General features: G+C 34.9%; 1 protein-coding gene, 2 long non-coding RNA genes and 1 pseudogene across 3 annotated transcripts in view; 3 read left to right on the top strand and 1 right to left on the bottom strand.

Annotated features, from left to right (window-relative positions):
* LOC126699076 (uncharacterized) overlaps window positions 1–22,026 on the top strand; it is a 108,007-nt gene extending 85,981 nt beyond the window's left edge. The window contains exon 10 of the mRNA XM_050396631.1: window positions 21,665–22,026. Within this exon, the coding sequence (XP_050252588.1) occupies window positions 21,665–21,880 (216 nt within the window). The 3' untranslated portion in view covers window positions 21,881–22,026. The remainder of the gene's footprint in view (window positions 1–21,664) is intronic.
* Window positions 1–22,038, bottom strand: part of LOC126699078 (uncharacterized) — a 96,043-nt gene extending 74,005 nt beyond the window's left edge. The window contains exon 1 of the long non-coding RNA XR_007646678.1: window positions 21,935–22,038. This is a non-coding gene — a long non-coding RNA (uncharacterized LOC126699078). The remainder of the gene's footprint in view (window positions 1–21,934) is intronic.
* On the top strand, window positions 15,391–18,749 carry LOC126699079 (uncharacterized). The gene is made up of 3 exons (XR_007646679.1): window positions 15,391–17,701; window positions 18,556–18,623; window positions 18,704–18,749. It is a non-coding gene; the product is annotated as an uncharacterized LOC126699079 (long non-coding RNA).
* Window positions 22,039–23,204: 1,166 nt separating the features above from the next.
* On the top strand, window positions 23,205–24,324 carry LOC126701203 (receptor-like protein 53; annotated as a pseudogene).
* Window positions 24,325–26,667: the final 2,343 nt, after the last annotated feature.

Below are 26,667 nucleotides of genomic sequence, written 5' to 3'. Positions count from 1 at the left end.
TGGTTATCTAAACACAAAAACAACATCACATCCATGTAAAATAAAGCATACATTAAAGTATGCTATGGAAACAAAGTGAAATTCATACTTGCATGAACTTAATCCACTAGCGGAGAACTATCCTAAAGATTAAAGAGAGTGAATTTCTAAGGATTTAAGTGAAGCCTCTTAGCAAAAAAGAAATTCCCAAAGCAAAGCTTCCAAAACTACTTTACTGTAAGAGGAGAGAGAAGTTAGAAAAAGGGTCTTTAATGTTGGGAGGCCTCCCCTATTTATAGAGGTGTTAGTTACTTAGAAAATAAGCTAGGTTTGCTTAAAAATTAAGTCCAATCAGCTTAATAAACGTACGGGGAAAATCCTAAAAAATGGAGATTTGGATAAGTTTCAGTATTTTGATCATATCCTTTTACTCAAAATTCGGATTGAGCTCAAATTTTGACAGCTCAAGGGAAGTTTGATTCTCTACAACTTTGACAGAAATAGCCTAGTCCGAATTTTGAGTTCTACTATACCAAAGTTCCTTGGAACGTGAATCTGAAAGCTGCTACTTGATTGACACGTTTTTGAAGTGTTTTCCAAACCTAAAACTGCATTTGGACAAATTTTAGAGTTATGTTCATGATAAACCTCATCCCAAAAAGATAATTAGGATTTTTAAAATAATTATTTTGAATATAATTATCCCAAAAGCCTAATTATCTACAGCCTTTAAATATTATCAACTTAATTGTTTTAATCCCATGCAACAAATCTCATTATAAGAAAAATACTCTACTAATCACATAAATTCATTTAATTGATTTCAATCATTAACCAATCAAAATTAATTTCAATTAATCGCACGTATCAGCTTCACCCACATGAATACTCGTAGACCGTGAAAACTGGATGTTGTGATATCTTTCAATCTGACTGTCTGATTTGGGAACTGGGCATATTGTTTTGACCGATAGAATCTCAAGATCATTTTTATGTCAATGTGATTAATTATTTAATACATGAAATGCAAATATGATTTTTGGATACTTGAAATGGTCATTTTAGTCATCTTCCAAAATGAAATTAGGGGTGCAAAATTGAGTGTCTACAACAAGAAGGATATACTTGGAAAACCCTATGAAAGGGATGAAAAACCACGGTGGGTGAAGGATGGAGTATCCATCACCCCTAAAAGCTATGTAATAATATAGAAAGTTTAAGGTTACTTGGCGTTGTTCTTCCCAAAAATCTATTGTTTTCTTTTTGTTCCTCAAAAAAAAAAAAAAAAAATTCTATTCTTTTTAGCCTTTCATTCCTACCCAAATTCTCTACCTCTCTGCCTCTCTTTGCTCAGCAACATTCTCCTCTTATAGTATGATGAATGTTGCTAGCTATACAATAACAAGTGTCTCACACTCATTCCTTCCCACAAACCCTAATACAACTACCATTATTGTATCATGGATTGAGGAGAGAGAAAAACCACTCTTGGCAAGGTAGTGAATTGAAGGGTGGCTCTATACCATTATAGAGGACAAGTAAAGAAGAGGAAAGGAAAAACATGGAGCCTGTGGGTGTTGCACGTGTCCTTGGCAGTGGTCCAACTTAGTACTAACCAATGAAGGGTGTTCCACAACCTCTAAATTCTTTCTCATGGTAGTACTCGGTGTCCATGCCAAACTGTGCATCTCTCTTCCCCTAATGGTAATCACGCTGATGGCAATAGCCAAAGGCGCAGCTCCCCTCACCAAATTCTCTCTTTTGTATTTCATGGTTGTCCACGTTAAGGGCCAAGATGTGGCCAAGTCAATGCGTAAGCTTGCACTGGCTTGTGTACTGTATAATGAATGACAAACTTTTATTTGGACAAAAAATACAACTCTAAGATTATGTGGATCTCTTCATCACAATCACATCACCTCATCTAGAACATCCATCTACTAAGGAGCACAGTCCATATAGATGGGAAAGGGGCCATAAATATTGGACAATGAAGGCCAATGACCATCATTCCATATCAAATATCCTCTCTCTCATCCCTCTCTACCCAGCTTTGCCAACCCTTTGTCGACCCAAGCTTTGCCGACTTTTTCTTTTTTCTTTTTTCTTTTAGGTCATCTCTCTCTCTCTCTCTCTCTCTCTCTCTCTCTCTCTCTCTCTCTCGTTACTTCCATCACTCCATATTAGATCTCCTCTGTCTCATCCCTCTCTGTCCACCTTTGCCAACCCTTTGCCGACCCATGCCCCAAGGTTCACCGATCCAAGCCCCAAGCTGCCAACCCAAACTCCAAGCTGCCGCTGCTGCCCATCTCTCTTCTATCTTTTTTGTGATTGGGTTTTTTTTTTTTTTTTTTTTTTTAATGTGTTTTCATATGGATTTGGTGGCAATGGTGGTGGTGGATTTTGGCTATGGTAGTGGTAGTGAATGCTTTTGGTAGTGGGTTTGTGGATTTTGGTTGTGGTGGTGGTGGATGATTTTAGTTTTGGCAGTGGGTTTTACGGATTTTGGTCATGGGTTTCGTGGTTTATGGTTGTGATTGTGGTTGTGGTAGTGGCAGTGGCAGTGGCAGTGGGTTGTGATGATTGGTGGTTGTGGGGCTGGTGGTGATGGGGTTGTGGTTGGGGTTTTGTTTTTGTTTTTGTTTTTTTGTTGTTGTTGTTGTTGTTGTTGTTGTTGTTGTGTTGTGTTGTGTTGTGTTGTGTTGTGGTTGCTAGAGAAGAATGGTGGTTGTGGCCATTGGTGGAGGTGGTTATGGCCACTGGTGAAGGTGGTTGTGGTGTTTTTTTTATTATTTTATTGTGTTGTTTACGTTATTTAATTTATTGTGTTGTGATAGGCCATGAATGTATTGACCCATTTGGTAAATTAATCAATTAATTAGTCAAGTGAATTAATTAGATTCAATTACTTGCAATAAGTGTGGTAGCACAAACAAATTGCCAATTAAGTTAAATGCAGTGGAAAATAAATTTAATACAAGTGATTTGTTTACAAATGGGGAAAACTACTGAGGCAAAACTCTACTGGGTGAATTTAAGGTCACAATTCCCGAGAATCCACTATTATCAAAACAAGCGGTTACAAGTAAAAGGAATCTCAGCACCTAATACCAACCTACTGTTGAACTCTTACCCCAATACACAATTGGACTTGTAATGTAGTGACAATTTCTCCTTTCAATGCATGGCTCCCAGTACGTGACTAACCAATCGATGCACAAATCCAAGTACATGACTAACACACCAACTTGAGGAAGATGTTAGCTGCAAAGTTTTTCAGTTCATCCAAACGATGAAGATCAAGAAGCTTCTTGGTTGCAAAACCCTTGGCGAAAAGACACAACAGCTTCTACAAGGAATATGATGAACTAGGACAAATTGTCTCTGGTCACAATATACATGAATAATCACTTTGCATCAAGGTGCATCACTTAAGATGACCCTTAAAGTAATCCTTATATATGTCTAGGGTAGTGAGAAAAGAAATCCTACACAAATACACTTGGATATGCGTGAAAACAGATCTGGAAATTTGAATTTCGTAATTCTCAATACATATTGTTTTTGTCGAGCAGCTGTCAAGCACAAGCATTACACCTCGATAGATATTATTTGTTGAGCTTTAATGAACAACACTTCTTCACTTGTTTCTTGGACAAATTTGCATAACTTTAATACTAGATTTGAACTCTTATTCCTTAAAGTATGAAACATATCCTAAATCTATCCAATTACAAATAAAGTACGTTTTGTCAAAAAATTAACAAATTTTACATAACATATGTTCTCACAAGTTCCACATATGTCCTAACATGTTGAAAGCTAAAATAAAACAACTAATATTGGGTATTTTGTAAAGTGAGAAAGTAAAATAGATAAAGTAGTTTTTGGTGGAGCCAAATAGCTAAAATTATGGCTCCACCAATGTAGATACTCTAAGGACATCGACTGTTTTGCAAAGGATTTTGAAGATTTTGGGTTAAAGCTTTTTTATACTACAATCCCTATTTTATTTTTATGTTGCTTATTTCTTTTACAGAATTGGGCCCACATTTTCATTGGCTTGCTAACTTGGGTCCTTAGGCTTGTGCTCTTGAGGCCTAAGGAAAAGGAAAAGGGCTAGCAACATTTAGATTGTAGTTCTTGAAGCCCTATCCAATCTATATTTTTTATATATTTAAACGCTGAAGTGTAGCATTTATTGCTGCTACTTTACTGTTAAGTCACATCAGCGAACATGTCACTATTTTTTATTTATTAGGTTTTCCATCTTTATTGATTGTCTATTTCAAAATTAAATCTTTGTGGCTAAGGTGATGCACTGCACGCCATATAAACTCTTTATCTATTATTTATGTTGAAAGCTCCTTTCAACATTGAGCGTCATGTCATCAATTAATTATTTAAATTCAAGTTTTTGTAGTTTAAAATAATGCATAAAATACGAGTTTATGGATTGAATGGTAAATTACATCCGATTGGCATGAAAATTGGCATGCATGTTAAGAACATATAGAGCATGTAATTTAACAGTTATATATTTTTTTTAAAAGAATTGAATAACAATTTATTGGGTGGTGTAATATTAATTAGAGTTACTCTAGGTATAACTTGAACCCAACTATATATATGTGTGCAATAAATTTTGCTACTCAATCATATACCACATCATCCACTTATTTTCTACCTCTTCTTTTTTGTTTTAAACTTTTCTTCTCAGTATTGTCAAAAAAAAAAAAAAAACTTAAATAACAAAAATAAAAACCTCTTCTTATCCCTATTAGTCCTTTGGTTACACTTCCTCCAATCTTTACCTTCCCTCTTTGCCTTTTTACCTCCCCAATACTCTCTACTTCACTATTACACTTACTTCATCCTTTTTGCTTTCTTATAATTTGACTCTTTTTCTTCCTATTTTATTTTGTATATATTTGATATCATTTCTCTCATTCAATCCATATTTTTCCCACAAAAAAACTGTGAGTACTCTCTCTCCCTCTCTCTCTCTACTTTATTTTGGTGAATTTTTGTTCTTTTTTATAACTCTAATTAAGGTTGATGATTTTTTTTAAATATGTATTTTGGTATTTATATATATATATATTTTTAAATTCTCATCATAAAATCCCATCTCTCTCTTTTACAACTTTCGTTGAATTTTGGCTCGAGTTAGTACTTTTTTTTTTTTGACAGTAGGAATTTCAGTTTATATCAAAATACAATTTACATAGCTATGAATTTGAATATACCTACCAATTTTTGAATAATAAATTATTATAAAGTCTATATTTCATTTCTTTGGTTTTCTTTTAATTTTGGTTAAGATAATATTGTAATTTTGTGACGAGTTTTGATTATCATGATAATCTCCTTAGTCCTTAAGAGATGAGAAATTTGAATAATAAATTTGAAACTTATAAGGTTTAGTTATATATGCACCACACCATAAGTTAGAAGGATATGGTTTACCTTAAAAAAATATTAATCAAATAAAAAAATTAGAATGATATATTTGTAGAGATAAAAAGATAAAAAATAAAATACTTGTAGAAATCTTATTTAAAATCCGAATCATAGTATTTATTATTGCTACATTTCTTTTGAGTCACATCAGCAAACACGTCACTAATTTTTTTTTTTTTTGGGTTTTCCATTTTTATTGATTATTTATTGCAAAATTTACTCTTTGTGGCCAATGTGATGCACTACATGCCATCGTAAACTCTAATTATCTATTGGCTATATTGAAAGCTCCTTTGAACATTGTGTGTCATATATATATGTGTGTGTGTGTGTGTGCACGCAATAAATTTTGCAACTCAATCATTAAGCCATATATTTTGCAACTCAATCTTTTATGTTTTAAAATTTTCTTCTCAGCACTCACAACAACCAAAAAACAAAAAAACAAAAACAAAAACCTCATCTTCTCCCTATTAGTCTTATGGCTACACTTCCTCCAGCCTTTCCCTTCTATCGTTGCCTTTTTACCTCCCCACTACTCTGTACTTCACCGTTACACTTCCTTCATCATTTTTTCTTTCTTATAAATTGACTTATTTTTTCTTTTTCTTTTTTTTTTATTTTGTACAAATTTGATATCATTTCTCTCATTCAATCCATATTTTTGCCACACAAAAACTGTGAGTACTCTCTCTCTCTGGGTGAATTTTTGTTCTTTCTTTTAATTCTAATTAAGGTTGATGATGTGTTTTGGTATTGTGCTTTTTTAATTTCTCATCACAAAGTCCAATCTCCCTCTTTTACAACTTTGGTTGAATTTTGGTTTGAGTTAATACTTCCTTTTTTTGAAAATAGGAATTTGAGTTTATATCAAAGTACAATCTACATGTCTATAAATTTGAATATACCTACCAATTTTTGAATAATAAATTATTATAAAGTTTATCTTTTATTCCTTTGGTTTCGTTTTAATTTTGTTTAAGATAACATTGTAATTTTGTGAAGAGTTTGTTTATCATGATAATCACCTTATTTCTTAAGAGAAGAGAAATTTGAATAATAAATTTGAAACTTATAAAGTTTAGTTATATATACACCACACCAAAAGTTAGAAGGATATAGTTCACCTTAAAAAAATATTAATCAAACACAAAATAGAAAAATTAGAATGATATATTTGTAGGATAAATTTTTTTTTTTTAAATACTTGTAAAAATCTTTAAAAAAAATTGACAATACTTGAAATAAGTGTTACTTTTTATATATTACACCCTGTATGTGCAAGTTAGACTTCTAAGTGTGCAATATAGGGTGACTAAAGTGATAGGCCAGGAATGTATTGACCCTTTTTGATAAATTAACCAATTAATTAGTCAAGTTAATTAATTAAGTTAATTAACATGCAATACGTGTGGTAGCACAAACAAATCACCAACTAAGTTAAATGCAACGGAAAATAAAGTTGACATGGTGATTTGTTTACGAATGGGGAAAACCTCCAAGGCAAAAACCCCACCGGGTGATTTTAAGGTCAACACTCCCGAGAATCCACTATTATCATAACAAGCGGTTACAAGTAAAGGAATCCCAGTACCTTATGCCAACCTACAGTTAGACCCTTACCCCAATACACAATTGGACTTGTTCTATAGTGACAATCTCTCCTTTAGAATGCACGGCTCCTAGTATGTGACTAACCAATCGATGCACGGATCTAAGTACGTGACTAACACATGAACTTAAGAAGAATATTGGTTGCAAAGTTATTTAATTCATCAACATGATGAAGATCATGAAGTTTCTTGGTTACAAAACCCTATGGCGTACAAACGTAGTAGCTTCTTCAAGAGAAAGATGAACTATGGCATATGTCTCTGATCACAATATGATACAATGAAACCTTTGCATCAAGTTGCATCCACTTGCATCAACTGTGACAGCCCTTAAAATAATTATTATATATGTTTAGGGTTGTGAGAAAAGAAAGCCTAAACAAGTATACACGGATATGTGTGAAATCATATATGAAAAACTGATTTTCGTAATTCTCGATAGATAGGTTATCTGTTGAGCAGCTGTCGAGTATCGGGTTAAAACTATCTTTTAAACCTCGATAGATGCAATCTGTCAAGCTAGCTATCGAGCTTTAAAATATAGCATTTCTTTACTTGTTTCTTGAACAAATTTGCATGACTTTAACTCTTGACTTGAACAACATGTTTCTTGAAGACTTAAACCATCTTAGATCTACCCAATTACAAATAAAGTGCATTTTGTCATAGGATTAACCAATTCTAAATGACACATGTTCTTAACATGATTCACATATGTCTTAACATAAAGGTTTGAATTCCTGTTCTCCCCTTTAGGTTTGAATTCTTGGTACAGGGCTGCCTCTGCTTAATGAAGCTCTACTTTATCATAAGACATTCTAATGGCCTCAATAGTTACAAGTTGCCAAACAGTTTCACACACTGATGATAAGTAGAGGTCACACCTTTGTGAGCACGAAGCCAAGAGTGTCCTAGAATGATGTGGTATGAACTATCACCCTCCATCACATGATAATTATTTGGAAATATACTTGATAATCTATTCAAATTTAACATACTTAGTAGAAGTGAATCATTTTTGATCAGTTTTTGCTTTGAAGATAATAATTGAAGTCATGTGTCATTCTTTCACTTCGTTATCTTTTAATTTTTTTTTTAATGTTTTCTAATATGATGTGTGTATAACTGTGTGTGTATATATATATATATATATATATGTGTGTGTGTGTGTGGGGTATCTTTTTACACCCCCTTTGAATCTCTTGAATCTTCAAGAGTAAGGTTTTTCAGGATCCTGTAGGTTTGAATCTCGCTAAATATTTGTTGAAGAATTTTTACTATTAATTATTGAAATCAATATATATATACATATAGGTTTAGTGTACCAAAAATATTTTTCATATTTATCACTGAATGCCTGGGTAGTCTCAATCTAATACTTTGTAATAGATGATTCAACCTTGTTCATTACAACAACTACATGGCCATTTTAAGGTTCGGTTGAATTAGCTTCATTTGTGATCTATTAAGCTGATGCTTCAAGCAAAGACTGGGCATTAGTTTCATGTAATGAGAATTGTCGCTTAAAAATGTTGTACATCAAAGTGATGAGAATGGGCGGGGAATCCAAGCAACATCAGTAGCTGCTCAATTGTTGTAAATTTATAAATAATTTTTTTTTGGGGTAAATTAATGTGTACAAAATTAAATTGATTTATCAAAAAAAAAAAAATTTTTGAGGAATAATTTAACTGATGTTGCAGCCGTGGAAGTTCATTAGTTTCATTAATTAAGAACTGTCAAATGAAAATGTTGTATATTGGAGAAGGGTTACTTTTTTTTGAAAGTGAAACTTGCCATGATTTCATTAAAAACACTTTAGAAATGGAAGTACAACAGAGAAGTGGGGAAGAATACAAAAGTCTCTCTAATACTTAGCCCTATCAATTTGGCAGAGGAGCTGAATCGTTGGGGGGCTCCATTTCATTCTAGGTCTGTGATGTCCCAGAATCTCTAGCCAACTTGGCTAACTCATGAGCCACTCTTGTATTTCCTTTTCAAGTGCTTGACTTTCTAGGTCCCAAAGGAAGAGGACAAGGATAGGATCCCTTGGATGATTGGCCTTAATTCTCCGTGGGGAGAGTTTGAGAAGATGGCTTGAACAACCGACAGCGAGTCAGACTCTAGAATAACTCGCGGGGGCATCTTTTGGCGGGCTAAAAAAAAGCCTTCTTCAATAGCTAAGGCTTCAGTGACCTCCACTCCATACGTAGCAGGCAGATCTTAGCACTTGATGCCACAACCATGTCTCTGCAGTCTCGAATCACCACGCCTACACCTGAAGGTCTACTGTCTTTGGACGTTGCTCCGTCAACGTTTATTTTATACATACCCGAAGGAGGTGCACCCCAACCAAACTCTGGGGGTTGCTGTCTAAGACGTAGTTTATTGTTGTACATCATTGGGATCAATATTCTGTACTATCATAACTGATGTCATAGCCAATGACAGGACATTAGTTTCATTAATGGGAACGGTCAATTAAATGTTAAGGACTGGAATGGGTTAGGAAATTCTTATAGGTTGCTTTGAGGGAACCTAATCCTCCATAGCAGAATTACAGGGAAGAGAGAGAGAAGAGAATAACCAAATCAACAATTAAACTCTCAATATTCAGTACAATCTGTACTCTTCTCAATATATGCAAGTTACAAAACCCCAACTAACTAACTCTAACCACTAATCAGTTAGTTATGAAGGGCTAACTAAATTGCCACCTGCAATTATGAGTAATACTACTCTACTATGCTCATGTATGCTAACTACCATAGGCATCTAACATTACTTCCCCCATTTAAAGCACCTTGCCCACAAGGTGAGAAAAGGTGTTCTACAACTGATGTAAAGACTCCCAAGTAGCATCCTTAAGTGGGCAGCCCATCCATTGCACCAAAACCTCAATGATCACTCGAGATCTCAATGCCTTAGTCCTTAACTGTAGCACAACAATAGGCTCACTAGAAACCTAGCCTTCCTCATCCATTGATGGCAGAGTTGGCATGGAATGCACATTTGGACCAAGCTTCATCTTAGCAAGAAACATGAAAAACAGGATGTAATTTGGACTCAGGAGGTAAAGCCAACTTATAAGACATAGTCACAACTTTCTGTAGAATCTAAAAAGGTCCAAAAAACCTTGGAGACAGCTTTCACTTCCCTTTATAAGCTAGAGTCTTCTGCCTATAAGGCTGTAGTCTCAAATAGACCTAGTCATCCACATTAAAAGACCTATCTTACTAGTGCTTATCAGCTTGGAACTTCATCTTCTCTTGTGCAGCAACTAGGTGGCCCTTAAGAGTAGCTAGAATTGCAGCTCTTTGACACAAAAGAGAATCTAAAGCATCCACTCTAGTGGTACCACGAATGTAGCTTTGCAATGAAGGAGGGGGAAAACCATACAATGCTTCAAATGGTGTCAACTTCAGACTAGTGTGGAAATTAGAATTGAACCAATACTCTACCAAAGATAACCATTCTGGCCATCTATGTGGTTTGTTAGCAGTAAAAGCCCTAAAATATTATTCCAAACTTTTGTTAACAATCTCAGTTTGGCCATTAAATTGAGGGTAATAAGCTGTAGACATGGCTAAGGTGGTACCTTGCAAATGAAATAACTTAGACCAAAAGAGGGAAGTGAAATACAACAACTCATTATTACTATGAATCTACATGTGCTTTACAATTGGAGTGCAAAGAAGTTAGCACTACCATTCACATTGGTTGTTGCAACAACTCATTGTTTAATGCAGAGGACAACACTGAAACACGATGTAGATTTTCAATGAGTCCTAGTATTAAGGCTACATTTGTTTTCGGCATAAAACCATTTCAAGAAATCATTTTACACCTCACCGTGTGTTTGGTTGTGCATGGAAAATAGAATTTTCCGGAAAACAATTTCATTTGATCGTAAATATTATGGCTTTGACCCGGAAATTGTTTTACATTTCTATTTTCACTTCAAACCATTCCCGGACTCAGACACGCAAAGAGAGAGAGAGAGAGAGAGAGAGAGAGAGAGAGAGCAAGATAAGAGAGTAGAGAGAGTGAGCTAGAGATCGCGCCCCAACCCCAGACATGCTGGCGAGATTGCACCGGCAAGATCGCACCTTCGAGATCGCGCCGTCAAGATCGTGCTGCCAAGATCGTCCCGTCGAGATTGCGCTGTCCTCCTCTGGGTCAGATCATCACTGTCGAGATCGTCCTGTCAAGATCGCGCCTTTGATTTTTGAACCAGGTCTGATCGTCGCCGCCGCCCTTTAGATCACCTCGTCCTCCTTTGGGTCAGATCATCTCCTCTGGATCTCATCGTCGCTGCCCTCTGGATTAGATTGCCTTGTCTCGATCTCGTTGTCCGCCACTCACCGATTTGCTTTCTCTCTTTTATCTCTGTTTTTTTGTTGTTGTTGTGGTGGTGTGGGTGGTGGTGTTTTGGTGGTTTTTTTATTGTGTGGTGGTGGGTTTTGTGTGGATAGTGGTGGATTTTCTGTGGGTGGTGGTGGATTTTCTGATATAAAATTTGTTTGGAAACTGAGAAAATGGTTGAGAAAATGTGAAAAATTTGTAGGAAAATAGCATTTTCAGAATGTTACCAAACACTGAAAATCGTTTTCAGAACTATTTTCCATTGCATACCCAAACGCCCGGATTTTAATTTCTTTACGGGAATTCATTTTACACTCGGAATTCAATTTTTTCGAACCAAACACAGCCTAAGTCTGCTGGCTTTTCAGATTATGCTACTCTATTTTGGGTTGCAGTTAAATGCTTGGAAATATTTGATGAGTTTGACGGTCAAGATGCTTTGGCGTATTGGATTAGTGGTCAGTTCCCCCTCATGAAGGTGTCACTCAATAACAACACCTTGTGGGCAAAGGGAGGGAAATGTTAGAAATATGAAATAATTGTTGTAATTCCTTTAGTTAGTTAGTTAGTTAGTTGAGATTATGATGAGTTAGTTAGGATTTGAGCTCACGTGGCTCATTTAACACATCGTTTAATTCATAGAGCACATGTTGAATTAACCAGCCAATTTTCTTAAGTCATGTGGACCAATGAGATTAGAGCTAGACTCCTATAAATATATAGTTGTAATTCAATATTAGATATCAATGGAAGAATAAACCAATTTCTTAGTGTATTAATGCATATCTCTCTCTCTCTTAATCTCTCTATTTCTCTATGGAGGGTGACTACCTCAAATAAAGTCAATTTTCCTATAATTCCTATAAATTTTTCCCACAATTCATACTCATCCCCATTAGGAACCTCTAGGTTCCTAACATTAACAATGTTGATTATGTTATGTTATGAGAAATATTAGATTGGGAATTGAGTGATTTGTACAAAGCTCACATTCCATTTGGCTTAGTTCTATGGTTTATGGATTATTAACTTGAGTGACTCCCTAATGTTGTGGTTTACTAAACTACTATCAACTTTTAGTCTGTTTTTCATTTTTTTGGTATGAGCAAATACTTTCTTTTTGTATATTTTTTGGAGGAGGTGGAGGGATAGTTTTGAATTTGGATTTTGTAGGTATTGTGCTAATTATTTATTTATTTGGATTAAAAAAAGTGTGTTTTTTTGTTTGTGGATAATAAAGGTAAATGAAATGCAATTAATAATATAATGCCTAGTCATTGCACAGGTACAAGTCTAGTATTGGGAAATTGTGCACCCAATGTAGAGAAAAAGCATCAGCCCAACTACCGCAGCTACTCTCTTATTCAATAAGAGTAGTTCTAATACCACAACTTGTGCTACAACTCGCCCATGTGGCGAGTTATGGTTGGTGGAAGGGTATCCCCACATGGATCCACCATCACCCCTCCACCAACCACAACTAACCACATGGGTGAGTTGTGGCACTAAACTTTTTCATTTAATAATAAAAAATAAATAATTAACCTTAAATTCAAATAAAAGAGAAAGAGGAAAAGCAACTATAGATGAAAAACAAAGAAGACCAGTAGTGACTGGTCTAGAATTTTTTTTCAACGTAGTCATTAAGGAATTTAAATTAAAAAAAATAAATAAATAAAATAAAAAAAACTGAATGTATTGGCATCACAAAAAAAAAAAAAAAAAAAGAAATTGCAAATATATGAAATTTTACAATAAGATATTGTTAACAAGTGCCTTAAGGACACATGTTAAAATTACTAAAAATACTATTATGAGTGTAACCGATAATTTTTATAATAATAAAAAAATACACTTGTTATAATACATTGGCTAGCACACATAATGTAATGTGCACTTTTTTGGATATATGCATACAATTTGACTTAATTTTTTAAAAGATAGTCCTGCTAACAAGTGCCTTAGGAGCACATGCTAATGATTAATAAATGCTTGATTATGAGCTGTAACACACACTTTAAAAAAAAAAAAAATACAAATGTTAATAATTCATTGGCTTGAATTTTGTTTTAAAAGTCTCTCTCAAATACAAACTATGCCAACGGTGATCAAAATCTCGTGGGTTCAAATTTTTATTTAAGGTGGTTAACAACCCATATTAATTTAAAATTTTTATTTTTTTTTGGGTATATAATTTTTTTTCTCCAACTTAAGGTGGTTGTGTGAACACCTTGATCAATATGTAGACAAGACTGAAAGGGCTTACTGACCGTAAAAGTTGAGGCAGCGGAATATACCGACAAAGACAAGACTGCAAGATACAAGAAAATTAGAGCAGTGACTCTGATACCATGTTAGAAATATTGAATAAAATGTACTATATTTCTCATAATAATAGAATATACATGATTGCCTTTATATAGGAGGCCGATGTGTGTAGTACAAATAAGAGTGTCATACAAGTAAACAAGGTGGGCCTAAAAGCCATAACCCAATACACGTTAACAACAATAAAAAATAGAATTGCGAAAAATAAAGTCTACATAACTATTAAACCAATTATTTTTTTTTAAGAGTATCATTGGACTAAATCAAATATCTGGAAGAGCCTACTCTTATTTTGGTATACTAAATTTTGGAAACATTAAAATAATTATATATATATATATATATTTAAAAAAATTTAAAAAATTTTCCCTTGCACATAGCTACGCCCCAGCAATTAACAATGTTGATTATGTTATGTGAGGAGAAATATTAGATTGGAGATCGAGTGATTTGTACAAAGCTCACATTCCATTTGGCTTGGGTCTGTGGTTTATGAATTATTAACCTGAGCGACTCCATAATGTTGTGGTCTACTAAAGTACCATCAACTTTAGTATTTTTTTAAATCTTTTAATTTTTATTTTGTTATGAGCGGGTGCTTGCTTTTTTAATATATATTAGTCGCTAACTCATGCGATGCACGGGGTAAGTAAATAAAAATTAAAAATAGTTATTACTTTTTGGAGCAAAAATTAAAAATATTTATTTTGCTTAAAGGTTTATGTCTTGGCTTAAAAGAGGTAACAGCAAGAGCCATTTGGTTTTTGAGAAATTTTCTCTAACAAACTTTGTTTAAGGATTTGGGTTTGTGGGTTTTAGATTTTTCTGTTTCGATTCAAGTTCTAAAAATTTCAGCATGTGGTGGTGAATAATGAATTCGGATTAAATAAGGAACCAAGGGGGGAAAGGCGTGTTTCAATTTATTTATGTGATCTAAATTACTCTTTGCAAAAGCCGTGTAATTATGGGTGTGAAAAATTGTAAACGTGAGTCCTCATAGAATTTTTGTTATAGAGTTTTAGTTGAAGTAGAATTCAAGCTCTTGAAACATATATTTAATAGAGTTTTACTTAAACTAAACTATTGTAACACTTGATAGGATAATTACACGTTGAAGAAAAATAATAAATTTATAATATATAAAACCTAAAATAAAAAGAAAAAGAAAATAACAATAATGTGGAAAATTGTGAAAGCTTCAAAGGTTTTGGTTTTATATATATATATATATATAGATTAAAAAAAAAAAAAAAAAGAAGCTAAAATCACAAATTATTTTATATATATTTTTTTTTTACAAACTGCTTTGCCACGTTAATAACTTATAAAAAGTTTCTATTTTCTGACGACGATTTTTTTTTTTTTTTTTTTTTTTTTTTGTTTGTTTCTAGCCACCATTGACGACGATTTTTTTTTTTGGGATAAAGAAGGTAAAGTTAATGTGAAAGATAAAGGTACCTTCTCTTACCCGTTGGCCGCCATTGACGACGAATTTTTTTTTTTTTTGGTTTCTGGATAAAAAAGGTAAAGTTAGTGTGAAAGATCCAGATACCTTCTCTTACCCATTGGTCGCCATTGACAACGAAAATTGATTGCAGGAGACTTTCAAATCTTAGACATGTATACAGTGTGGAAGAAATTAATGCGGATAGCTTAGACATATTTTATTTATTTATTTATTTATTTGAGATTTCAAATCTTAGACCTGTATACAGTGTGGAAGAAATTAATGCGTATAGCTTAGACATATTTTATTTATTTATTTATTTGAGAAATAGCTTAGACATATTAAGATAGAGTTTTGAATATTTCTCAAAAAAAAAAAAAGATAAGAGTTTTGAATGTGTTTTCAACTTGTAAAAGAAACACCATTACTATGTCTATCTTAAAAAAAGTACTTTCGGTCCTTCTTACGGCCGCCTTGGCTGTGTTACATTCCTCACTAGGTGTTGCTTCTCTTTCGGTAAATGAAGAGGCAGAGGCAAATGCTCTACTCAATTGGAAAGCCAGTCTTCAAAATGAAACCCAGTCACACTTGCCTTCATGGACTCTTCATCCAAATAATGCTACCAATGCTTCGAGTAATCAAAATAAAAGCTTCATCCCATGCAGTTGGTTCGGCATTTCATGCAACCAAGCAGGTAGTGTTATTAGATTAAACCTGACTAACTCAGGCTTGAAAGGTACGCTCCATGAATTTTCATTCTCATCTCTCCCCAACCTTACATTTGTTGATCTTAGCATGAATGAATCCCTGTTGAAATTAGCAACCTGTCCAAACTTATATATCTTGTTCTATCCTTCAATAACTTATCGGGGGAAATCCCACCACAGATTGGCCTACTGACCAATCTTGTATGAGGCCTTGTACCTAGCTGAAAATCAATTAAATGGCTCGATTCCGTGGGAAATAGGTCAGTTGAAATCTCTCACAGAGCTTTATTTGTATGCCAACCACCTCCATGGCTGCATTCCTGCTTCATTAGGTGATTTGAGCTACTTGACTCACTTATATCTCAGCAATAATTCCATTGTGTGTACCATTCCTGCATCTTTAGGTAATTTAAGCAACTTGGCTTATTTGTACCTACGTCATAATCAACTTTCTGGTTCCATTCCTCCAGAAATCGGAAACCTCTCCAATTTATTTAAATTAGACACATCAAAAAATAATCTTACAGGTCTCATCCCATCTACTATTGGAAACATAGAGAAGCTAATCATGTTGCATATGTATAAAAATCATCTGTTTGGCTCTGTTCCCCAAGAAATAGGAAATTTGAAGTCTCTTATCTATTAAAGCCTTCATACAAATAATCTTTCTGGTTTGATTCCCACATCACTAGGTGCTCTAAGCAACCTAACTGTTTTACACATGTACAACAATCAACTCTCAGGCACCATTCTTGAAGAATTAGGAAACTTGAAGTCCATAAATGATCTTGAACTGAGTAGAAATCAGTTGACTGGTACTGTTCCAAATTCCTTGGGTAAGTTGAGCAACTTAAAATTTTTATACCTCCGTGATAACCAACTTTTTGGTCCCATTCCGCAAGAGATTGGAAATCTAATGAACTTGAGTGAGTTGCAGCTGGATACCAACCACTTCATTGGGTTTTTACCTCAAAACTTATGCCAAAGTGGATCTCTACAATACTTTAGTGCAGACAACAACCATCTCATAGGTCCATTACCCAAAACATTGAGAAACTGCACAAGCTTAATCAGACTCCGCCTTGAAAGACCAACTCTCTGGAAATATATCCGACGATTTTGTTGTCAACGAAAATCTGCAATTCATGGACCTAAGTTACAATAGATTTTATGGTGAAATCTCACAAAATTGGAGCAGGTGCACATGATTGTCCAGCCTACAGATTGCTGGGAGCAATATCACTGGTGGCATACCATTTGAAATTGGAGACTTCACTTTTCTCCAATTGCTTGATCTTTCTTCAAATCGATTGGTTAGGGAGCTACCAATGGAGTTTGGAAAGTTGATTTCTATGCAGAAGTTGATGTTGAATGGAAATAAACTTTCTGGTGATATAACCTTAGAGCTTGGATCATTTGAAAGACTTGAGTATCTAGATCTATCCACTAATAGATTTGGCAAGTCAATCCCTACAAATATAGGGAACCTTTTGAAACTACATTACTTAAATCTGAGAAACAAGTTCAAACTCAACATTCCAATCCAAATTTGTGAATTAACTCACTTGTCCCAGTTAGACTTGAGCCATAACTCACTCAAAGGAGAGATTCCTTCACAAATTAACAATATGCAGAACTTGGAGTTGTTGAATGTCTCCCACAATAACCTCTCCGGTCTTATTCAACTACTTTTGAAACGATGCATGGCTTGTTGTATGTCAATATATCCTACAATGAGTTGGAGGATCCTCTTCCCAATAGCACAGCTTTTCAAGAGGCTTACATAGAAGCATTACAAGGTAATAAAGGGCTTTGTGGAAATGTTATAGGATTGCAACCCTGTAGGGTAGGCATATTTCAAAAAAGGGAAATAAAATATTTTCTTTATCATTTTCCCTCTTTTGGGAACACTTTCACTTGTATTGGTATTCTTTGGAATTTTCTTCTTTGCAAAAAGAAAATGGCAAAATCCACAAACAAACCAAACAAGTGACGTGGTCAAGGAAAAAGTGTTTACAATATCATCTTTTGATGGAAGAACAATGTACCAAGAAATCATTGATGCAACCCAAAATTTTGATGCTAATTTTTGCATTGGAAAGGGGGGATATGGAACTGTCTATAAAGCCAACCTAATATCAGGAAACATAGTTGTGGTGAAGAAACTACAATCCTTGCATGATGGTGAGATTGCACAGCAAAAAGAGTTCTCAAATGAGATAAGGGCATTAACAGAATTACGACATTGAAAAATTGTTAAATTTCATGGCTTTTGTTCACATCCACAAGACTCGTTTTTGATTTATGAGTACCTTGATAATTCTTTTGCTTAGAATATAATCATATTTTCTTTTACTTGAATAATTTGCAACATTTCTTTGTAAGTCCATGCTAACGAATGTTCTTAGGGTAATGATTAACAATTCATTTTAGGAAAGTTTTGATATCACTTTTATGGAAAAAAAAACTGTCAAAAAATTAAATTTTTTTTTTTTCCCCATGAAAAATTTCTTTAAATGGATTATTAACCATTGCCCTAAAGACATCCGTTAGTATTTTCCTTCTTTGTAACATATCCTCTCTACCAGTGGCCCACTATGTTTTGAAATAAGACTGGTAATGTTTTCTTCTATATTTTCATAATTTTCTGTAGGTCTGGGATTATACTGGCTTGGGACACACAAGATACAATGCACAGGATATAAATAAAGAAGTTCTAGGGTAAGCATACGCATAGGAAGAAGAAAAATATCATTTTCGTAATCTTCTAGTTTTTAATGGCAAATGACTTTGTGCTACAGGTGTGTAGTCGAGAATAAGGTTCTTCATGGTTCCCTGCTGTCATGTATAGAGGTACATATTTTTATTGTTAATTTGTCATAAATTCAGTGTAAACCTCTTGTATTTTAAGTTCTGTTATGGAGAAGTTCTTCCTTTCATTACATTCTTTCTTTTCCTGATGAAAAATATTCCTTGTCCAATATTGGATCACTAAGTATATAGACTTAGCTGAATGGTGTGCGTAATATTTTTCTTAATGTAGTGATATGGTGGAGTTTTCATCTCCTTTTATGAACTATGGTTGTCATCTGTGCTTGATTCTCAGAGTTTTGTTATTGTATTTTTGTGTGTTGGATGGCTTTTGTGTTTTTTACTTTTGGTTTTAATGATGTATCCAGGGCTCTGTGAGCACTATTGGATAGTATTCTTAACATTATAATAGGTGTAGCAATTTAAGAATGAATTTTCTTTTATTATACTTTAAGTGAGATTTGATTATCAGGAATTTTCTTTTCTTCATATAAGGTCATTTGTACCTCCTCTTCATATATATATACATATATATATATATATATAGAGAGAGAGAGAGAGAGAGAGAGAGTTGTTAATATTGACATAATCAGGTTTATAATACTGTCTTATATATATAACAAAGAAAAAGTGAGTGAACCCAACCCTAAGGGGTACCACAATCAGGTAGGATCACGCCTCATAAAGCGGAGGTCCCTAGTTTGAAAGGTACTGGAAGCACGAAGCCAATTTTATTTTATTTTTATTTCATTTCGGTATTCAATTTTATTTTATTTTAGGTCTTATTATTTAAATAGGTTATTAGCATTTTATTTAATTTCTTAGAGTCAAAGCTATTTTTGTAATTTAATAATTGGTTTTCCCAAGTCAATCAGGATTAGGGATAAGTCCTAATAGACCATCTAAGAATACTATTGTACTCCAATGGAGACTGTTTATGGTTTCCTTGAGTAATAAAATTTACTATTGGAAATTTTCCTTAAATAGTTTGGTGCAGATTTCAGGAAATCCTAAGTGTTGATTCCTTCGCTGTTTATTTTAAGTTCTTCAATTTCAGTGTTGTTTCTCTCTTTCCCCCTCCCGTGGGAGCAAACTTGAACATATATATATATACATAAAAGAAAAGAAAAGAGAGGGAAAACAGAAAAAGGAGGAAACCTTGGTGATGCAGTTGTGGGCCCTTCTAGTTTCCAGTATGATGGATACTATCCCCCTGATGGGTTGATAATGAGATTTAAACTTATTTTTTAGAAGTCAAATTTCTAAAAAGCTCAAATGGCACATGTACACAGGGTGTGTACTGTCAGGTACAGCAAAATTAAACACTGTAAGTACATCGTCCAAATAAAATTTCTTCCCTAGCATAGCTATTTTCTTTGAATGTGGTGGCAACCTGGTCATTCATTATATATAGCTATTCTTATTCCTTGAGGTCTCATCAATATATAATATTTTGCCAATTTCAATGTGCCTTATCTTGTGCAATGTAATTTTCATTTACTTGCTGTAAATTATGATACTTTTTGCAACTAAGAAAATTGAAACTTTTCTATAGAATACAGATTTCCAGAAGACAATCTATCTTTCCAAGTTATCTTCAATGACTCTACCTCCGAGCCCTTCATCCTTGGGGATGGACAGCACATCATCAAGGCCGCCATTGTCTTCTCAGAGGCATTTAGCAAAGCTGGAACTGAGTGATGGCAATAGTCTATATACAAAGTTGGTGGTATTTCACTTGTATGTAAATGAAGTTGCATTGCCATTTGATGAATAGTAGGATGAATAATTGCCCGTTTTATTCAGTGGGTAAGATCTGTTTGATAACATATGTCACTGATAATAATTGGTTACAAGTATTCAAATTTGTTGACATTTATTGCAGGTTGGAGCGGATGGTGGCAAGTCCCGTGTCAGGGAGTTAGCAGGATTCAAGACAACCGGATGGAACTACTCACAGAATGCAATCATACGTACAGTAGAACATACTGTTGAAAACGGATGTGCGTGGCAACGGTTTCTACCTGCTGGTCCAATTGCACTTTTGCCAATGGGTGATAATTTTAGCAATGTTGTGTGGACTATGAACCCAAAAGAGTCAACAAACCGTAAATTAATGAAATGAGGATGAATTTGTGAAAGATGTAAATAATGCTCTGGATTATGGATATGGTCCTCATCCTACGTCAAGCTTGTTTGGAAGTGGAGAAATGTTTTCTTGGCCTAGAGCAGGTGTGACATTATCAGCTAATGATTGTTTTGAAGTTCCACCAAAAGTGGTTAAGTTGGCATCTGAAAGAATGGTGTTTCCGTTGTCCTTAAGGCATGCCAGTGACTATGTGTCAAAGCATGTTGTTCTGATTGGAGATGCTGCACACACTGTTCATCCTCTGGCTGGTCAAGGAGTTAATATGGGTTTTGGAGATGCATTTGCTCTTTCTAGGGTCATTGCTGAGGGTATAGCTGTAGGCTCTGACATTGGAGAGGAATGTGTTTTTGCAAAAAATTTCTTATTCTGCAAAGAGGTCTTTTGAATTTCATTGTTGAATTTTGCCTTATTTTAGGATGCAAGGACCTTTAATCTAGTATCTCACTTGTTTTAGGTGAAGACATAAAGCTAGAGTGCTAGACAAATGGACTCAGGGAAATATTTATTTATTATTTTATTTTCTTGTAGTTATAATAGAGAGGAGATTTGAACTTAGACATCTTTGTTGGAAATACTAGGTGATGCGACTTGAGTTACAAGGCTCTTGGCGGACTGATGGATATATCTGAACATGTTTACCAATTAATTGTCCCAAGTCCTAACCACATCGGAATATAGGCAATTTTGGCTAGAGAAGTGTCTCAAAACTTGATTAGAGCTATTTGGTTGCCCTGATGATGTAATTGTAATAAATTATTATCTCTATAACCACATGATGTGTGCATTGATTCAACTTTTGCAGGTAACAGTGTTAAAGAAATATGAAGCCGAGAGAAAACCAGCAAATAATATGATGATGGGGATCCTGGATGGTTTTCAGAAGGCATACTCTGTCGATTTTGGACCCCTAAATATACTACGAGCTGCAGCATTGCATGGGGCGCACTTCATATCACCTCTTAAAAGAAGTATTATTTCTTATGCATCAGGGGAACAGAAACTGCCACTATTCACATGAGAAACACTGTAAATTATTCTTACCAGTGGATATAAATGGACTGGATTTTTGCACCTCATGTAGCAGTGAATAATTTTTTTTATTTCATCAGTCTTGTACAGGAACGAATTTTTTAATATCATCAAATGTTGAATTTCCTGTTTCAATGACTAGCGGTGGTTGCGCTGGTGGTTGCGCTGGTGGCTGCATCAAACTGCAAATTTTTAGTTTTTACATAAGAACAAACAGCTTATTTGTTTTTATTAACTGTTGCTTTATCACTTCTTCTTGATAAGTATATAATTTTGATATATATATATATATATATTTTTTTTTTTTTCCCTTTGAGAAATGATTTTTTATTCTTTATTCATGTGGAGTCTAAAAAAATTAAAATTTAAAATCTTTATTCACGTAAGTTCATCCCCCCCCAAAAAAAAAAGATAAGTCTTTTGATGTTTATTTTTTTTGTTTTTGCTTTTATTTTTAAAGCAAAAAAGGTTCAGTAAGTTCCCCACATCATCTTTTGTTTTAAGAAATAGCTTGAATCGAGATGAGGAGAAATGATCTGTGACGGCGGAAGAGCGGTAGTTATCAACTTTTACTCTACTGTTTACAAGATTTTATATATGAATAAGTTGCATTAAAATAATAATTCTAATGTAAAATTATCATGTAATAAATTATATTTCTGACATCTAAAGATGAGGTTGGTAACGGGAGCAAATGAATTGAAGCAAAGGTGGACAAAGAGTTAGGTTTTAAACAATGGATAGACAAAGTGCAAATGGACCAAATCACATGTGAGTTTATTGTAATTTGCCCCCTTTTGTTTTTTTAATCATTTAGGTTATACATTATGGATTTCTACTCCATTTTTACCATTAGACCGTGCTCTAAAAGTCATCAATGTCAAGCAGCTACTCACATAGAAGAAAAGTCTATAGAGGGGAACACTTTAGTCAAAATTCAGATCGTTTTTCTACAATAATGTAATGAAAATCCATTGCTGCACTAGTACACTCCACTTTATGGCACATGCATATGAAATTTATACTTGTAAACCTTTCCAATTTCTAGTCTTTTTAAACACAAAAACAAAAAACTAGTCGAGGACTCGAGGTTTTGTTTTTTGACCAGAACAAAGGCTGAGCTCATGGCATGCGACATTGCATGACTTTCAAATTTCAAAGTTATCATATCAAAGCGCAATTGTGAAATTGCATAAGCAACCACTCCTTTGTAGATTATAAAAGTGTTCGGTTGCGGCCTCACTTGCACCCCTGCTCGACCTGAGTCACCCACTGATAGTCCTGAAAATATACTCGTCCACCTAGTAAGAACGATGGACGAGGACGACCCTGAGAATAGCCCAGTCTTGGGGAAACTACATGGCCAAGACTAGACCATCGTCCCTCAATCACGACAAAGCGTTACAAGGATAATAATGAAATTCCGTACCGTTGGAAATATATCTACCCATTTGACACCCTGCATGGACGTTACAGATTCGGCAATAATATCACCATTAAGGCAAAACCAACTGCTAGAATGAAGAAGAAAATGCCTATATATATCCATTGACAAGACCCGAAAGGGAGGTACAAAAAATTTTCCAACATATCTACATCACTTTCTGAATACTTCTTTTCACCTCTAGCTATTCTAACTTTGGCATCGGAGGCCCTGTGGCAGGCGCCACACCAATGACCACGCTCTTTCTTTTCACAATTTGCCTTGTCGCAAGATCAGGATTAGCTGTGGACGACTCCTCTCTGGACGAACATTTCTACGGATGATTTGAGCATCATCACCCACCTTGTTCTCGACACAGCTGGCTACTGAGGTACACTTAGCCTACTCGTTTCTCAACTTTCCTAACTCACTTACCTCGACCTCTCTGATAAGTCTTTCTTTGGCCCTATACCTTCTTCCATTTCCTCTCTTTCAAAGCTCCAAACCCTCTCTCTCCGATCCAACTCGTTCTCTAGCTCAGTCGTTGTATCTATTACCAACCTTAAATCTCTTAACTCATTGGACATTTCTCACAATTCTCTTATTGGGTTTCTTCCAGACTCGAATTTGAGACGACTCGATTTGAGTTACAACAAACTCACTAGATCACTTCCTAAACTCCCACCAAACTTGCTTGAACTTCTTTTTCTAGGTATCTCTCAAACTCATCTTTTGATAGGTTGACTATCAGTTGGAAGTGAAGGAACTTAGCAAAAACTCACTAATTCACAGGGACACTACAAGCTTGGTTTTTTCTCTTGTCGTCACTTCAACAAGTTGACTTAGCCAATAACAGCTTGACACGTGTTGAGGTTTGGAGGTCCATCGGTGGCAACAGTAACCTCATGGCCGTTGATTTGGGATTCAACGACATTGATGGGTAGTTGCCTGTGAATTTCATTAGCTATCCTCTATTAGTGTCTCTAAAGAATGAGTTTCGTCAAAGCTAAACTAACCATGCAGTGCCACGTGGTGGTCATGCCTTATCCCAATTGCGGCCACATCAACCCCATGATGAACCTTTCTAAAACACTTGCTTCGAAAAATAGTAATATCCTCGTCACCTTTGTTGTCACCAAAGAACGGCTCGGTTTCATCAACTCCAATCCTAAGCCCAATAACATTCGCTTCGGCACCATACCTAACGTTATCCCATCAAAGCTAGGCCGTGCCGTTGATGTTAACTCCTTTGTTGAAGCTACCATGACAAAGTTGGAAATGTTGGGTCCCAAATAATAATATCACAAATATTAGCAATCCAAAATAGCAATTACACATGAACACAAAATTTACGTGGAAAACCCTTTCTCTTTGAAGGGAAAAAAACCACAGTACAAACTCCAAATAATTTCACTATTATCAAATCAATTACAATAATTTTTGTGTACGTCTCATGGCTAAAGAAAAATCTCTCTTATTTTTCTTTGCTCACACACACACACACACACACTAATTATCTCTTTTAAAGACAGTAACACTTTGCTCTCTCCTCCTTGGCTATCTTCTCGAAGGTGGCAACCCTTTGCTCTCTCCTCCTTTACTATCTTCTTGAAGGCGACAATACCTTGCACTCTCCTTCCTCTTGCGTTCCTCCCAAGCGAAAATCTCTTTTCTCTCTCTTGGTTTCACGCTTTATTTTCCCTCTCTCCATAGGGAGAACTCTTGGGCCAAAGCCATCAAATTCTTTGTAGCATTATCTATTTATAAGACCCTTTTCATATTTCCTCTTGGACTAGGAATACATTACCTCTTTAACAAGGAATCTATTCCCTCTTGGATTAGGAATACATTACCTCTTTAACAAAGAATATTCACACCAAGGAGTAGTCTTTCTTTCTACAACAAGGAAACCCAAATTAATTTTTCCTTCTTCAATTAGGAAACCTAATTGACTTTCCAAGTCACAATTGGAATTTGAGGCAATTTTCCAACAGGAAGCTCCATTTGTGCAACTCCTTGATTAGCTTGAGCCTCCGGTTACAGTTATCTTGGTTGATACTTTTCTTTTCTAGGTAGTTGGAGTTGGGAACCAAAGGAATATTTTGGTGGCATCGTTTTGGCCTATGTCGCGGTCCATGTTCACCATCATCCAACATGTAGATCTTTTAGTCCAAAACGGTCATTTCCCATCTGAATCAGGTGAGTACAAATTCTTTTTGCTCATCTCTCCTTCTCCTCCTAATGCTTTCTTCTTCTTCTTCTTTTTTAATATGTGACTAGATCACTAGAAAAGAAAAATAAAAGAATTCCCAGTGGTGAGATTTCCACTAGATCTGCCTGAGATCTCACTACATTCGGTGAGATCTCCCCAAATTTGGTATATATCCTGTTCGATCTAAACTATTTTGACAAAAAACTAGTTGGAAAAGGCTTGCATTGCTTGATTTTGGTAAGTTTTATGGTTGGGTCGATTGAGGAGGGTTTTAGAGGAGAGAACTTGCCAACCGACTTGTCCAAGTCGGTTTTTGGGATTTGTAACTAGCCACCAACCGTCGGAGCTCTTGGATCGGTCACGGGTGGGTTGGTTTCGGTCGGGTTTAATCGGTTGGGTCAGGTCTGGGTCTGGGTGGACACCCCTAATTGGTCATATAAGATTTTCTATTGAAAATGTTTGCATACAGGGCCTCATATAAAGGTCAAAAGAGTAGTGGTTCTTGGAACCAAACCAAGTAGTGACTCTAATTTTCATCCTTACACTTAAGTGGTATATTCTTAGACATGTGTATAATCAGAGGCGGAACTAAGATTATTATTTTTTTTTTTTTGGGTGACGCTAAACTATCATATTGATTTGCAATGCAAGAAAAGAACTAAATACATATCTTCATGCATTAGTTTATTCGAATTAACTTGAAAATACTTATACTAGTGCAAGATTTTTGTTAGAAACTTTTAATCAGTATAATTCCTAAACTCTAGATTTTGAAACACAAAACGATCTAACTCATCTAGATTGACCTATCTCTCACCCCAAATAGACCTATACCTAACCAAGGAATCAAATTTTTGAAAAACATGAAACCTAGTATAGTTAAAGACCTCAAATGGTTCAAAAGAGGACCCAGAGACTCTTTTGGCTTTGGATTTAAACTTCCTAGCATTGTTAGGAGCCATTACTAAGATCTAAAGAGAGAGGAAACACAAAACAAAACACAAAACCAAGGGCAGATTGCATTAGAGAGAGATTAAACATAGTATATATGCAATCTTCAAAATCTACATGATGCATAGACATAAGTGATGCATGAACTAATGCATTAAAATGTTCAAGTTTCTCATAATTTTGAAAAAAC

The sequence above is a fragment of the Quercus robur genome, chromosome 9 (genome assembly GCF_932294415.1).
Source record: "Quercus robur chromosome 9, dhQueRobu3.1, whole genome shotgun sequence".
In the NCBI taxonomy this organism is placed as follows: Eukaryota; Viridiplantae; Streptophyta; class Magnoliopsida; order Fagales; family Fagaceae; genus Quercus; species Quercus robur.
Note: the sequence above shows the minus strand (reverse complement) of the source record. Positions and strands in the feature narration are given on the sequence as shown.